The following is a 14,932-nucleotide window of genomic DNA, read 5'->3' on the forward strand; positions in this document are numbered from 1 at the left end:
ATTGACTCATACTTATTTTGATTATCTAACAATTTTAGTATAGCTTTTAATCGCTAAAGCTGTATTTTTTAGAGTTAAAGAAACCCTGTATAAGTAATTGAATTTTAGTTTTTCTATTGCCCAGTTAAATGATATATACTCTAGACATTTATTTACCCTGGTCAAAAATCTACCAAAATTCTTAATGTTTTATTTAGAAACCAACAACTTTTTCTTTGCTCGTCCAAACTTTAATTTTTTCCACTCTTTGAGGCTATAATTTAATTTAAGCAGCTTAGAAATAAAAGCAATCAAAAAATCATAACTTTTCTTAAAAACTATCTTGTTATCTTTTATGTCACTAACTTTTTTATTTGCAAGATATTAAAATGTATTTTTTCAAAGAAAGTTTTTACAACAATTAAAATAAGGTTTCAATTTTTTTTTTAATTAGTATTTGACCATTCACTAAATTTAAAACCTTTTACAGTAAAGTTTTTAACATCATAGTCAACATTTGACGTATAATATAAAAATTATTGTTGTATCTAACAAAACTCTCACACAATAAATGTTCTATTATTTTTAATTCTATTGTAATTTTAATTTATAAAATAAAATAAACATTGTCACGACTTAAAAAGAAACTTTTCAATAAAAGTTGATATATTGCTATTATAAACTGTCTTCAATCAAATTTAAATGATAAGTAGTTTTTGGTAAGTGTTAAGCAATTTAGTTTAAGGTTTAAGTTGGTAATTATGCTTTCTACTCTTATAATCTAAGAATCTAACAAGCATCTATTTATAGTCGAAACATAAAAAAATTATATAGGATATTGTTGTGGTAAAATGGTTTATCAAAAACGTAATAAAAAGATTCCATGATTTAATTACTTCTTTAAAAATAATCCATACAATTGCTTACAGATATTTATAATAACTAAAACTTTCAAATTAAATATGACATTTACCTTTACTATTTTTATTAGCTTGGATTAATAAGCTTAAATTTAAATATCTAAGTTGTAAGAAGTTTTTTAATTTATTGTTTGAGTAGCTTAGAAATAAAAAGGCTTTAACTTGGTTGAAAGGAAAAGATTAAAACGATAAAAATACACACCTCTTAGTTAAATTAGACAAGTATAAAGGTTTTGAAATAAATAAAATTTTGAGTTCGTTTTTAAAAAATCAAAATAGTTTCAAGGTGAACCTGGATTTTGCTACTGTATAGGAATAGTTTTATAATTTACATGGAAGTCAGACAAGTTTGATAGTTGATTAACATAATTATGCTAGTGCTTTCTTTTCTATTTAAATTTTAGCCTCTTTTTGAATTTTAGCTATGATTCAATTAAATTTATATATTTTAGTTTAGTAAAAGTTGTCTATTATACAAAAAAAAAATTTTATAGTTTACGTTTTATAAATGTGTTGACTAATTTAGACAAGTGTCTAGAAGTAATTTATTTTTGCAATGTTTATCTTTTTTTCCATGTTAATTAAAAGTATACAGTTTTATAAGCTTTTAAACTGATTAACTAATATCTTCAATGGAAAATACGTTGGCATCTGATTTAGCAAAAGAAGGTGTCGTAAAAATGACTGCTACTGATACAAAAAGTACGGACCACTCGAGGTTAGCATTGATGATTCAGTTATTTCTTGTTGAACAACGAAAACTTGATAGTTTTATAACTCTTCTTCTTTTCAATACTGTGATTAAAATAATGACAACAAAAATTTACCTCATATGTATACAACAGCATCTTGTCTGTCCACGACGATATTGTCAAGTCGCCATCAGACGAACGTATCTACCACGGCTTTCAACTCGGCAACAAACTCAAAGTTGTGGTGGTAAGTGACCCGACCACGGAAAAGGCTGCTGCTTCAATGGATGTACAAATAGGTACTTGAATTGTTTGGTATTGTTTTATAACCTACAAGTAACTAAAGCGCTAATTTTTTTTGAATAAATTAAAATTTTTAAACTAGTTTTGAATTAATTAATAACTACTTATACTATTTTTGTCTTAAAAATATGATTGTTTAAAACTTTCACCTTTCTTTAACTGTGTACAGTAATATAGAGCATTTCTTAAAATTCTATACGCACAACGCGTACAACTTAACTTCTAACAACAACACAGGATCATTAAAGGACCCTGTTGAGTTACCGGGATTGGCTCATTTTTGTGAACACATGCTGTTTTTAGGAAGTGAGAAATATCCAGAAGAAGGAAAATTTCAAAAGGTTTTTGTTTTGCAGTTTGATTTTACAACATTGTAACAGCAGCTAGTTGATAGTTCGTTCCTTTAAAAGTGAAAAGATAATCTATGTTGTTACTAGATGCTAAAAAGTTTCAATATTATATTAATATTTAATGTAAAAATAAATTAAAAACGTACCTGAAGAACTGTTTTATATTTCATAATAATATTACAATCTATGTTAAGTATAAAAATAGTCACTATTAATGAAAACCCTAGGTAAATATTTTTTATCAGTGAATTGAAAAAAAAAAGTGTTATAGTAAAAGGGCTAAAGAGTATTATTATAACAATATTTTAATTTAATCGTTATTTGATTTGCTTTGAAGGATTCAGAAAAGTTTATTATGTCCATAGTTATATGCTTTAAGTTAAAAAAAAAAACGCTTTTAAACAGTTTGCTGGACAAAATGGTGGATATAGCAACGCTTATACGGCAGGAGACCACACAAACTATCATTTCAATATAAAATACGACAAGCTTGAAGAGATATTGGACCAGTTAGTGAAAAATAAAAGTCTTCTGTATTTTAATTCTTTAAACTCGAAAAAGTTTTACAACCGTAAAACAAATTGATCAGGTTTGCGCAGTTCTTCATATCGCCCACTTTCGACGAGGACTCAACTTCAAGGGAGATCGAAGCCGTCAATTCGGAAAACGAAAAATACATGATGAACGACAGCAACAGAAACCACATGGTTGATGCGGCGACGTGCAATCAAAACCACGATTACTCCAAGTTCAACATTGGTAAGCGTGTTTAATTTAATTTCCTTTTTTAAAGCATATTAAAACAATTTGCAACTGGTTAATCAGGAAACCGTGACACTCTCATGAAAGATCCGCTCAGGAAAGGAATCGACGTGCGCGACGAGCTGCTGAAGTTTCACGCGAAATACTACTCTTCGAACGCGATGACGCTGTGCGTGCTCGGCAGGCAGCCGGTGGGAGAGCTGGAAAGAATGGTGGTCGGCATGTTCGGCGGGATCGCGAACAAAGAAGTCGAAGTTCCTCGCTACCCCGAAGGACCGTATCTCGAAGAACACCTGAAGATTCGCATCGACCTCGTTCCCGTGAGTGACACGAGATCTTTGTATCTCCAGTTCCCGGTGCCGGATTACACCGAGTGCTACAAAACAAAAGTGGGTTTCTTTTTAGTTTTAGTTAAAATTTGTCAACGTTGGCAAACAAATCAATACACACAATCTTTCAGCCTAATGAGTATGTTTGCTATTTGATCGGGCACAAAGGAAAAGGGTCGCTGTTTTCGTCGTTGAAAAATTTAGGTTTCGTCAACAGCTTAAGTGCATGCGATTGGTATTACGACGGTTTCGGTTTTTTTGGAATTAGCTGCGGTCTTACCGAAGAAGGAATTGGTAAGCTTTGTTTACTTTTGTGTATATATATATGTCAGTAACTTAGTTAAACTACAACTAAAGAGGAACTAAAACTTTAAAATAATATAAATGAAACAAATGAGTACAAAACTATTAGCTTCAACAACTAAATTGAATGAAAGTTTTATATTAAGAAATATCCATGTTAAAGTTTTTATATTGATGGTTAGAAGTATATTAAACAATAACTATTTTTACACGATGTTTTATGCAAATAAATTTTCGCTTCATTTATATCTATTAATTATTCATTGTAAAACATTGTATGCATATTTAAATATTGATAAAGGATTATAATAAAACAACTTACCTATTTTGATTAAATTATTGAAATATAAATACCGTATTAATGTAAAATATTTAAAATTATCATATATGTACAAAAAATTTAGAATATGTTGATGAAATTGTGAATATTGTTTTTCAATATATAAACATGCTACGTACGACAAAACCTGATGAAAAAATATTTTTGGAGCAAAAAGATATTAAAGACATGCAGTTTAGATTTCAAGGTATTCGTAACTAGTTATTTGTAACAAGTATGGATTGCCTTACAATTCTTAAAACATAATTTTAAAATCTATATTTTTAAGACCTGCTTTTTATATAACAATTTTAAGTTTGTATTTTACATAGTTTTTATCAGTAAAATACCGTTTTGTTTTTCTTCATAAATATATTTATAAATTTATTGATAAAAATATGCAGAAAAATATAATCCGATAGACGTAGTTAAGAGTGTTGCAATAAACTTACGCAACTATCCAGTAAGTGAAGTGCTTACTGCCCCAGTGCTTATTACTAAGTTTGATGACAAACTCATTGAAAACTTCTTATCTTATCTCGTACCTCAAAACCTCAGGTATATACTTTTTTATAACATTTTAACTTAATTAATGCTTTTAAAATTATAACTATGTTATCTTGAGTAATAATTTGTATTTCACATTAAGTATTTGTTTTTACTTGGTTTTAATTCCTTACAATTAAGCTAAATTAGTAAAAGACAAAACTTTTGAAGAGGATAAAAATGTAATGACAAGTTTTTTAAGTTAGTTCCATTAGTAACTTTAAAAGTTAAGGTTTTCTTATATAAGTAGAAAGCCTTTAAATAATTGGGCAAAAATTTTGAGCTTTACAAGGGCTCCTAATTTAATTTTTCGAATTAAGAGGAATTCGGATTGCCATTTGTCAAACTAAGTCACAGAGATGCTGTAGTTTGTTTTAGTTTAAAAAACTTGTCGTTTAAAATTAATAATAATGACTATAAACTTTTTGTTATAAAACGAATTACTTTTTATGTATGTAATTATCAAATTCTGTTCTTTAAGTAGTATTTAGAAAAAATGAAACGTTTTAATATAAAATAAAAACAATATTTTAGTAGTTTAAAGATATTAAAAAAGTTAATAATTTGGTTTTATTATATCTGTTTAATTTTGGCTGCTATAAATGTATTGCATTACTCTTTATGGGTAAAGATAATTGGTTAAATGGACAAGGTCTTAAGGAAAAATAAAATAAAAAACAACTTGTTATTACTTTTCAAGTTACAAAAAAAAATTATTCATTAAGTAATGCAAATAAAATTCTACAAAACATACAGAATAAAAGTAAGTGCTAAGAAGTTTGAAGGAAGTTGCAATACAATTGAAAAGTGGTATAAGTGCAAGTACAATGTCACTAAACTGTCGGAAGATCTCATTGGAAAGCTGAGTGATGCACCTAGACACCAAAATCATCATCTTCCTCTGCCGAACCAATTCATTGCTACCGACTTCCGATTGAAGTCTCCTCCTGAAAATTTTGAACACAATGAACATCCATATTTGATCAAAGTTAGTTGTTCTTGTTGTATTTAGTTTTTGTTTATTGTCAGATTTGTTTGTATTAGAACACAATCAATTTTGGGACTGTTTTATGCTAAAATTATTGTATTTATATAAAAAAATAACGTTTGTTTTAAGGTTTTAACCTAGAATTACAAGTAGCATACTCTACAAAGGGCTTGTCTTATTTTTAATTATTAAATGCAGTTTTTTAATATTTAAACTACTATTACTTTTAACTATGTTTTTATTTAAAATCTTAGGCTGTATATTTAAAATTACTAATTTAAGTATTCATGTTTTTTTTCTAATACTTGACTCTAATTGCTTTTTATTAGAGAGACTTTGAGTGGGTTTGACTGCCTTATAATAAATGAACCTGGACAGTAGTTTTGAGCCTGTTCGTTTTTGTGCTAATCAATTTAAACACTAAAGATAAAAACTAGTGGTATTCACGTAACGCACCTGAGTTCAGTATTTTGCATAAAATTTACTCTATTCTGAACATAAATTTAGTAAATTAAAAAATATTTGTATAACGCCTGCATTGCTTTGTAATAAAAAATTATGTTTATGTTATAAACAAAAAGTTTATAAAAAATTTCTATATATTTATATCTAAAAGACAAAAAAAACGGTTTTTAAATTAAATTAATAAACCTTATATAGTCTAGCCCAGGGGTTGGCGGCCTTTTAAAGAAACAGGCATTGTTTCCTAGAAAAGAATGCTCGCGGGCGGATAGCATTTTACAAAATAAAGTATTTACGGGTTGTAACTAACTAAAGTAATTCTATGAAACTATAAAAGAACTAGTTTAAACTAAAACTGTGAAAAAATATGTGATATTAAAGTGTTATTACTCATAACCTAGGGGCATAAATTAATTAATTTTTTATAGAAAGGTTTTATTTTACTATTTTAAATGCTGACATAAGGTTTGATCACACCAATTTGATCATTAGACCACAAAGCTTTGGTAGACTGGAAACTGTCCTCAGTCCACCGAACGCTTGTAGTCTAATGATCAGATTGGTGCGAATTGCAGTGATGAAACCTTATTTTAACTTGAGCTTGTCTCACGGCATACAAATGTCCAAGCTTCGGCTCTGTAGACTATCGACAATGTTTTCGTTGATCGTATTCAATACGAGCGTGCCAGCTGTCTTGCTGAAAGGACAATGAATTGAAAGTTGTTGCACGCCAAAAGACAATTCTGACGTCACTGATCAGTACCAGCAAACGGTTGCTACATGCTTGCATATATAAACTGTTTGTAGATTGATGATTACAAGTTTTTCGATACATTTTCGATTGATGATTACAAGTAATTAATAATATGAGTTCCAATAAGAACGAAATCGGTCTCAGTCTACTTAAAGCTTGTGGTCTGATGATCGACTTAAGTTGATCAAACCTTATGTTAATTTGAGCTTTTCTCACGGTATACGAAAGTCCAGGCTTCGGCTCTGTAGACTTCTGCCAATCTTTTCATGGATTACTTTTAAACGTGGTTTTATAGTAAAAAATATATTGTGTGTATTTTTTCAAAACAAAAATGTTTGCGTTCGCTGACCCATGGTCTAGATTGTATTCTTTTTGCTGTGCTAATCTGCTTTGCACAGCTTTTGATAAGGTTGAAGATTACGTATCTAAATTATTTTGACTCAATCACAGAAAACGGATATTTCAAGAGTGTGGTTTAAGCAAGACACGACGTTTAATTTGCCCAAATGTGATTTGCAGTTTGTCATTGCGTCACCTGTGTGCTACAACAACCCAGAACATAGTGAGATGAATGATATCTTTGTTGGTTAGCATTTTGTCCATTTGAGATTTGTATGCAAGTTTTTATTTTATACATTAGTAAAAACAATTAAAAGCTCGATTTAAAAGTAAACAGTTTTTGAATTAATTTTAACACCAAAGTTAATTTTTTCTAAATAAGTTTAACTTTATATTTTCTTAACCACTTTCAGCTACCTGAATTAGAATTGTTTACAAATAAAAAAAACTAAAAAAATTATACATTTATTAAACATTCTTAGATTTGCTGAATGATTCGCTGAAAGAGTCTGCATACAATGCTCAATGTGCTGGACTATATTGTATTTTAAATGCCACTCCTCAAGGATTCAATGTTAGTTTTAGTATTTGAAAAAAGTTAAAAGTTTTTTAAATCTCCTTAATTTGTAAAAATATTAAAAGGTGTTTCATTTTCTATAAAATCTAATAGCAAAAATTCTGAAGGGTTTTAGTTATTTTTAATTTTAGATTGAAGTTTGTGGATATAGTGAAAAACAAAACGTTCTATTAAAAAAAATTCTCAGTAAAATTGTTAAATTTGAGGTTGATGCAAAACGTTTTCAGATACTGAAAGAACAAGTAAGTAAAAAACATTGTTTTACTTTTTTTTTTAAATAGTTATAATAATTTTCGCTTATTTTTTTTTTTACTTTCTTATTGAATACTTAGCGTTAAAACTAAATGTGCAGATAAAATAACGTATTTTCAATCAAAAATTTCAATATAAAACTTTACGCATTAGCCGTATGTTAAAAAATTAAGTTTATAGTATAAAAGGTATTTAATTCAGGAAAAAAGATGCTTGACAAACTTCAAAGCAAAACAGCCATACGAAATGTCTGGTTTCTATAGCAATGCATTGCAATTTAATAAATGCTGGATGAACCAGGAGCTTATAGATTCCCTTGAGAGTGTTACTGCTGAAAAGCTGCAAGCGTTTATCGATAACCAGTATTTTTCGCATATGTCTATTGAATCGTTGTTGATGGGAAATTTAACTGCTCAAGGTTTGTGCAAAATAAAAAAATAAAAAAGTTGTTGTGATAAAAACAGTTTAAACATTTCGTTAGTAGTGTTTTCAGCATAATTTTTATTTGAGCCTTTTTTACTGAAAATATTTCAATAGATGCATTGTCTATCAGTGAATTGGTTGAAGAAACTTTCAAAGAAAAAAGAAACAGCTGTGCTAGTGAAAATTCAAATCAAATTCAAGAAGTTGTCATCGGTAAAGGTTTGTATTTTAAATAAAAATGGTGTTTTTAAAATGGTTTCTAATTTTTGTAAAAATCTGTTTTAAATGTGTGTCAGAAAAAATTACTTTAATATTAAACAGTTTCCCACCATTGATGAATCATTCATATCAAAACCTAACCTTTTTAGGCAATGTCGTCTTTTTAATATTTCAAGGAAGAAAAAAATTTTACTACTAGCTTTAACTATCAGTTTAGCTAATTCATTAAACATCAGAATATTTTCCATATTGCATTTTTTTTATGTTCTCTTTGAAAAAAAGAAAGTTTAGTCTCAAAAATATTTGAAGTTAGATTAGTTATCTTTAAAAAGTTTCAAAACGTTGTAGATTCTTAAATTTAAAATGAACTTATATTTGTTTATAAATTCAAAACGATTGATACAAGTTAACAGTTTTATTGGTTTTAAGGTTTCAAAAATCTATGGTGGGACAAAAAAAAACTTATTTTTTTTAAACTTCCATCAACTTAACCTAACTATCAAGATTACGTACATGTTTGCATATTAGCATGAAACTGACGTTAACTTTCTCCCTAAAGTTTATCTGTTTAAAGAAGAAAAAGTAGATAAGTTTTTCAATAAAAGCTTGTCCTTTCAATACTTATTAAAACTCATTTCTTCTAAAGATAATAAAAAAGTTTCGTTTTATTTTGCTGCAGATTTTAATTAATGTTTTTTTATTTAGTTAATAACTTTTTTTTAAATGATATACTAATTTTAAACAATTTAAATTTCATAAGAAAACATATGACTGCAATTTTTTTAAAATATGAATAAAAAATAACATAAAAGGTAAAAGTTATGTGTACAAAACAAGACACCAAGTAAGAGACATTTCAGCTTGCGAAGTTACGCTCAACATAGATGTTCAGTGTGATGAAATCAATGTCATGACAAAGCTTTTCGTTCAAATAATTCAAAGCCCATTCTATCTCACTCTTCGTACTAAGTTTTTTTATTTTTATTTTTTCAATTTACTATTAAAGAAATTTGTTGTATATGGCATATTATGCGTTAAAAATAAGATTTCATGAACTAGTTTTTAACTATATACCAGTTACATGTAACTTGAGTTTTGCCATGATGAAAATGTATCAGTAATTTTTTTTTTGCTTTCGCATCCGAAGAGGTCTTAACAAAAAATAAGAAACTAAGTAAAAATGACTAAAGTATAACATAACAATTTCGACTTATTTGAATATATCATTTATACGCTTTTTACTAGTAAACAAGTTATATTCGAAAAAAGATAAATGCTAGTAAAGAAATCTGTTAAAGTTTAGGAAAACTTACATATATTATACAAAAAAACGTTCATTTAAAAACAAAAGTAAATGGCAATTGTTTCAACATAAAAAATTAAATTAAAAATACTTTATAATCTAATAGTGTATAAGTTTAAACAATTAACTTGAAGCTACAAAGTAATAAAATAACTTAAATAGTTTAACTTAAACAATCAGTATTTATTTTGTTTTTAATAATGATACTGATGTTAGTAAATAACATAAAAAGATTTAAATTAATTGTTTTAAGTTTTATTTGTTAAATATAAAAAAAAACATTGAATAGCAAAATTAGTCAAAAGGTTAAATCCTATGATATAATACAATAATGTAAAATGACACATGAAGTAAGAAAATATAGCAAAAGTAATAGATTATTTAATCTTAAAGTAAAACTTATTACGGTGTTATAAAGGTTCATTATTTTATTAGATTATTTTTCGGGAATGTACTAATTTTCTTACTTTAATAAATTTCGGTAATTTACTTAAAAAAATATATTTTTTGTTTTTCCGTTATGTATATAGCATTGTGTTTGCAAATTGTCGCCTAGTTCAAATATGGTCCTTCTTTTGTATGTAATCACAATTTCAAACCTTTAAATGTTAGCTGTTAATGTCTCACAATTACCCTAATAAGTATTAATTGTATGTTTTCTTGCAACTGTATTTTCTAACATTTTAGAAAAAGAACAAATTTTATTTTAGAATAATAACAAAATTTGTCTTAAAAGAAGTTTATACTATAAACTAGATCCTAAACATAAAACTAAACTTATATGTTTTTGTAAAAACTTAGTATATTTCTAAATATATCATTTCGTAACTTTAAAATAATTTTTACTTTACAAAGAACAAAAATATATTTTGTTAACAAGTTTAACAAACAGAATAAAACTAACACTTTTAAAGGTGTTACATTTTTTATTGCTTAAAAAAAAGCTCTTCCTATCTATTTCAGCTTGATTATTGTTAATTGTTGCTGCAATTATTAATTTTAGTTTCAAGTTTAAACACTTTGACATTATTTTTAAGGGAACAGCTTGGGTATCATGTTTGTTGTAATGCAAAGAAAATGAAAAGTTCCATGAACGTCCAATTTTCGATTCAATCAAAAAAGTCACCCGATTTCGTTGATGGGAGAATAGAAGCTTTTATTCACTCAATTGGAGTCAGTATTCATTGACGTCATAACTTTTATTTAATCAACCTTATCATCACACAGTGTTTTAGTTTTAGTTTCAGGTTATTTTTTTACATAAAAATAAGTGTACAACTTTAATTTGTTCTAGAAAATCTTGGAAGACCTGAGTGTCAACGACTTCGGTGACGTAGTCGAAGCCTTGAAAACGAAACTAACTGAAAAACCAAAGTACTTGAGATTGGAAAACTATTACTATTGGAGAGAAATTACAGCGAAAAAATATGACTTCGGCAGATGTAAGTTTATTAATTAGAAACTTTTTTTATATTGTTTAACGTTTGAAAACGTTGTTAATTTATTATTTCTAAAACACTGCTATGGATTTTTAAATGTTAAAAACCACTTATTTTACTTATTACTTTTAATTCGAATTAGTAAATGCTTTAATATATTTAAAAAACGTTGCAGATGAAAGGCAAGCTTCTTACTTGGAAAATGTTACTGTAGATGACGTCATGGACTTTTACAAAAAATACGTGAAAGTTGATGCTCCGAATCGCGCTAAGCTGGCAGTTTACGTGCTTGGAAAATATTTAGACGACTGTTAGTTTTCTTTTTGATGCAGTTAATTTTATTTCACTACTAGTACAGTTACAAAAAAGGTGGTAGATACCCAGCGATGCATTATTTAAAAACTATACTTTTTATTGTTTGAGTTTTTAGAGAAAGCGAAAAGTTACGTTTGAAAAACAAGCTATCAAGTCTTTAAAATTTAATACAATGCTTCCTCACTTATCCGTCTGTTTTAAATAAGGCCGGATTAGCCTTTGGCCGTATAGGAAAACTATAAAGTTTTTTATAATCTAATTCATTTGTATCACGCAATGCATATAATAAAACATCTACTTAGTTATCTACTAATTTAATATACTTCAGTTTTCTCCAACGAACAATCAAAACACCCGAAAAATAAATGAAACAAAACTTTATAAAGTTTAAAATTAGTTTAACATAATCAAACTACATTGTGAACAATACAACTAATATCAAACCTTTTTTAAAGGAAAGAATAAAGGTTCGTTTGACATAACTTTCAAGTTTCTTATCATAAAGCTCACGGAGTCGGATAAACTTTCTGGTGTAATCTTTGTTTTTTTTTTGTTTCATTAGGCCGATTATGTACTAATGTTAAGGTATGTCATAGCAACACTTTTGAATACAACCCAGGTTTTATCGGATTTAATAATTAAGTGTTCGGAGTAGCCCTCAGATTGTTATTTTATATATCGTTCTTATATTGCATAGCACACAAATAAATATTAAACCATCAAGTTTTCTTTACAACTATAACGTTAATATAAACTGCTTGCTTAGTTATTGAAATCAAGTAAGACATGTATTTATAATAAAGCATTGACTAAATCTACTTCTCGACTAAAAGGTAAGTGAGGAACCTAATAAGTGAGGAAGCACTGTACTAAGAGTTTGTCGACGATTAACTTAAAATTCAGAACTATCGCTAACTATTTTAACAGAAAGGCTGTATCAAGTTTTTTTATTGTAAATCTGACTTAGGTTTTATTTTTATTTCAGGTCAGTTCGCCCCTGGTGACATTTCAAATCTTGACAGCAGCTGCAACGTCACTCCGCCAATTCCCACACAGGTAATAAAAATCTTGCTAAAATTATTGACATATATTAAATTATTTTAAAGATATACGCAAAATTAAACACTTAATCGGTATTTAACATAGAAATAACATCGGAATTAATAAACTAGAAAGTTTACGTTTAGAATAGCTTAAGAATCTTCATTGACACTTTAGTTTAGCATAGTTACTTCAAGCATTTTTCTAAACTAACAGAACGTTTACCTAACATGAATAAAATAAAAGAAGTTAACTATACAGTTATATTAATAATATTTGTTAAACTTTTTATATTAGACAAAGATGTATTAGAAATCTAGTGTTAATATATTTTTTCACTGTCATAATATTACTATATGGCATAACTTTTTTAAAAAGTGTTTTGCAGCCGTTTATAATAACGATTTAATAGACTCACAATGAACAAATTTAAATTTTAATATATTTTAAGTATTCCCTGCCTAGTTTTATTTACATTGTTTTCAAACTTTACAAATAAACTACCCGATTAATATAATAGACTGTTTTATAACCGCATACACATAAAATAGTATTGAGATTCGTTTCTCAAGTTGATTTGTAATAACTTTGTTGTGTTTGTTTTTACTTTTATTATATGTATGAAAATTTTAACGATTTAGTTCTTTTATTTCACTAACAAGATTAAAAAAATATTTAACGTAATTAAAGTCTAAATGTAACAATTAAAAAGCATTTCTAGTGCTACTTGTATTATTTTAATAACATTATTTTTTTAATCAGTTGTGTTAAATAAGTGATTAGTGTCTTATTTTTTTGATATTTTTATGATATTAATTAACATGTATTATTTTTTAGCCTGAACTGATTGAAAATATTGAAGAATTCAAAAAAGGCCGTGATCTTTACCCGAGAATTCCCGCTGCGATCGATATTAACACACCAAAACTTTAACACTACAAAACTGCTTTGCCTGTGTGTCAGAACAATATAGGATATTTTCATAGTTACTTGTAAAATTTATCGAAATAAAGTTATAAAAATCACAGTTGTTTGCTTTTCGTTTTTATTAGTAAAACTAACGAGTATAAATAGATCAATTTCTACAGAACTTAAGATACAATTAGTTGTACATTAAAGAAAGAAAACAAAGCAGTTCGTTTTAACTGTTTAAAAAAGCATTCTTCCTTAATAAACTGTTAATCTTGAAACTGAAGTTACATTTTAAATGTTGCGACAATGTTCTAACTAGTTAAAAAACTAAAGTAAAAATCTTAGTAGTTATAGTGTAAAGATAAAAAACATATTTAAACTCAAAAAACTAATACTAAAAATAGTTTTTTATGTAAGAAAAAGTTTATGTATGTTTTTAAATTTATCTAAAGCAAGAAGTTTTTGTCACTTAAAAACGAAAAACAAATAAGTAGTTAGTTAGGTAACAAAACCTAACACAATATCGAATTTTGTCAATCAATGATGATTAAAAACACACTAGAATAACACAATACAACGTCTAATACTACGAAAGTCCTTTAAGTTAAACTTAGTAGAAAGAGCAAGTTTAAAATATGCAAACAAACACTAACGACACTAAAAATAAAAAATCTCTTTGTGTACATCAGCACCATAATAAACGCATTTTGCTAGATTAAACGGCAAGTCTTTTGAGACTTTCATAATCTAACTAAAATTATAACAACACTATTAGTACTAAAAACATACGTTAACTAAAATAAGTTGGTTTCTCTAAAAATAACGAGGATATGTGCTTGGTTATGTATATAACGCGGGCCTGGCAGTTAAGTGACATAAGGTGTTAATATATTTAATGCTTAGTCCTAAGTTAGTTCTAAAACTACTTTTGTTATTGAATCTAATAGGTTTATGAAGTGTTTAGTAAACTCACACAATCGAAAAACTGTAATCGAGTCTGTTTGTGAAAAGTGTATTTTAAAATGAACAAATGTAAACAGAAAGTAACAGTAAACTAACACATAATAGTAACAAAAACCATAAAGTCATAACTAATAAATCACCAAAAATGCCACCACGGCTTAACAGCCTAACTTACAACAAATATAACATATTTATTCAAATTTCAAATAACGAGCTTATATAACCACAGATTAGTGGTTACACTAAATAAGAGCAACAGACAATAAAAGTGAGCAAAAATAAAGCGAAACACGCGTTTTCAAGCAAAGAGTAATACTTTAAAAAAGGATAAAATGCAAATACTATTATATCTCTAACAAAAAGTAAATACTTAAATGTAAGTATCTTTTAAATGTTGTTATAAAAATTATTTTATACAGTAAAAGCTTTAAAATTCTATAAA

General features: G+C 27.3%; 1 protein-coding gene across 1 annotated transcript; it reads left to right on the forward strand.

The window, feature by feature from the left end:
• Nucleotides 1-1,579: 1,579 nt before the first annotated feature.
• Nucleotides 1,580-13,548, forward strand: LOC145836849 (insulin-degrading enzyme-like). Its single transcript, XM_082944621.1, has 20 exons — nt 1,580-1,617; nt 1,745-1,890; nt 2,132-2,235; nt 2,650-2,777; nt 2,834-3,003; nt 3,070-3,395; nt 3,467-3,629; nt 4,362-4,515; nt 5,260-5,491; nt 7,158-7,293; nt 7,529-7,620; nt 7,851-7,865; nt 8,077-8,293; nt 8,413-8,517; nt 9,330-9,408; nt 10,858-10,993; nt 11,115-11,262; nt 11,435-11,569; nt 12,560-12,630; nt 13,453-13,548. The coding sequence occupies exons 1-20, from the start codon at nt 1,580-1,582 to the stop codon at nt 13,546-13,548; spliced, it is 2,691 nt and encodes an 896-aa protein (XP_082800747.1).
• The last annotated feature ends 1,384 nt before the right edge of the window (nt 13,549-14,932 follow it).

This window comes from Thalia democratica, chromosome 5, assembly GCF_965202585.1.
Source record: "Thalia democratica chromosome 5, ktThaDemo2.hap1.1, whole genome shotgun sequence".
Taxonomy (NCBI): domain Eukaryota; kingdom Metazoa; phylum Chordata; class Thaliacea; order Salpida; family Salpidae; genus Thalia; species Thalia democratica.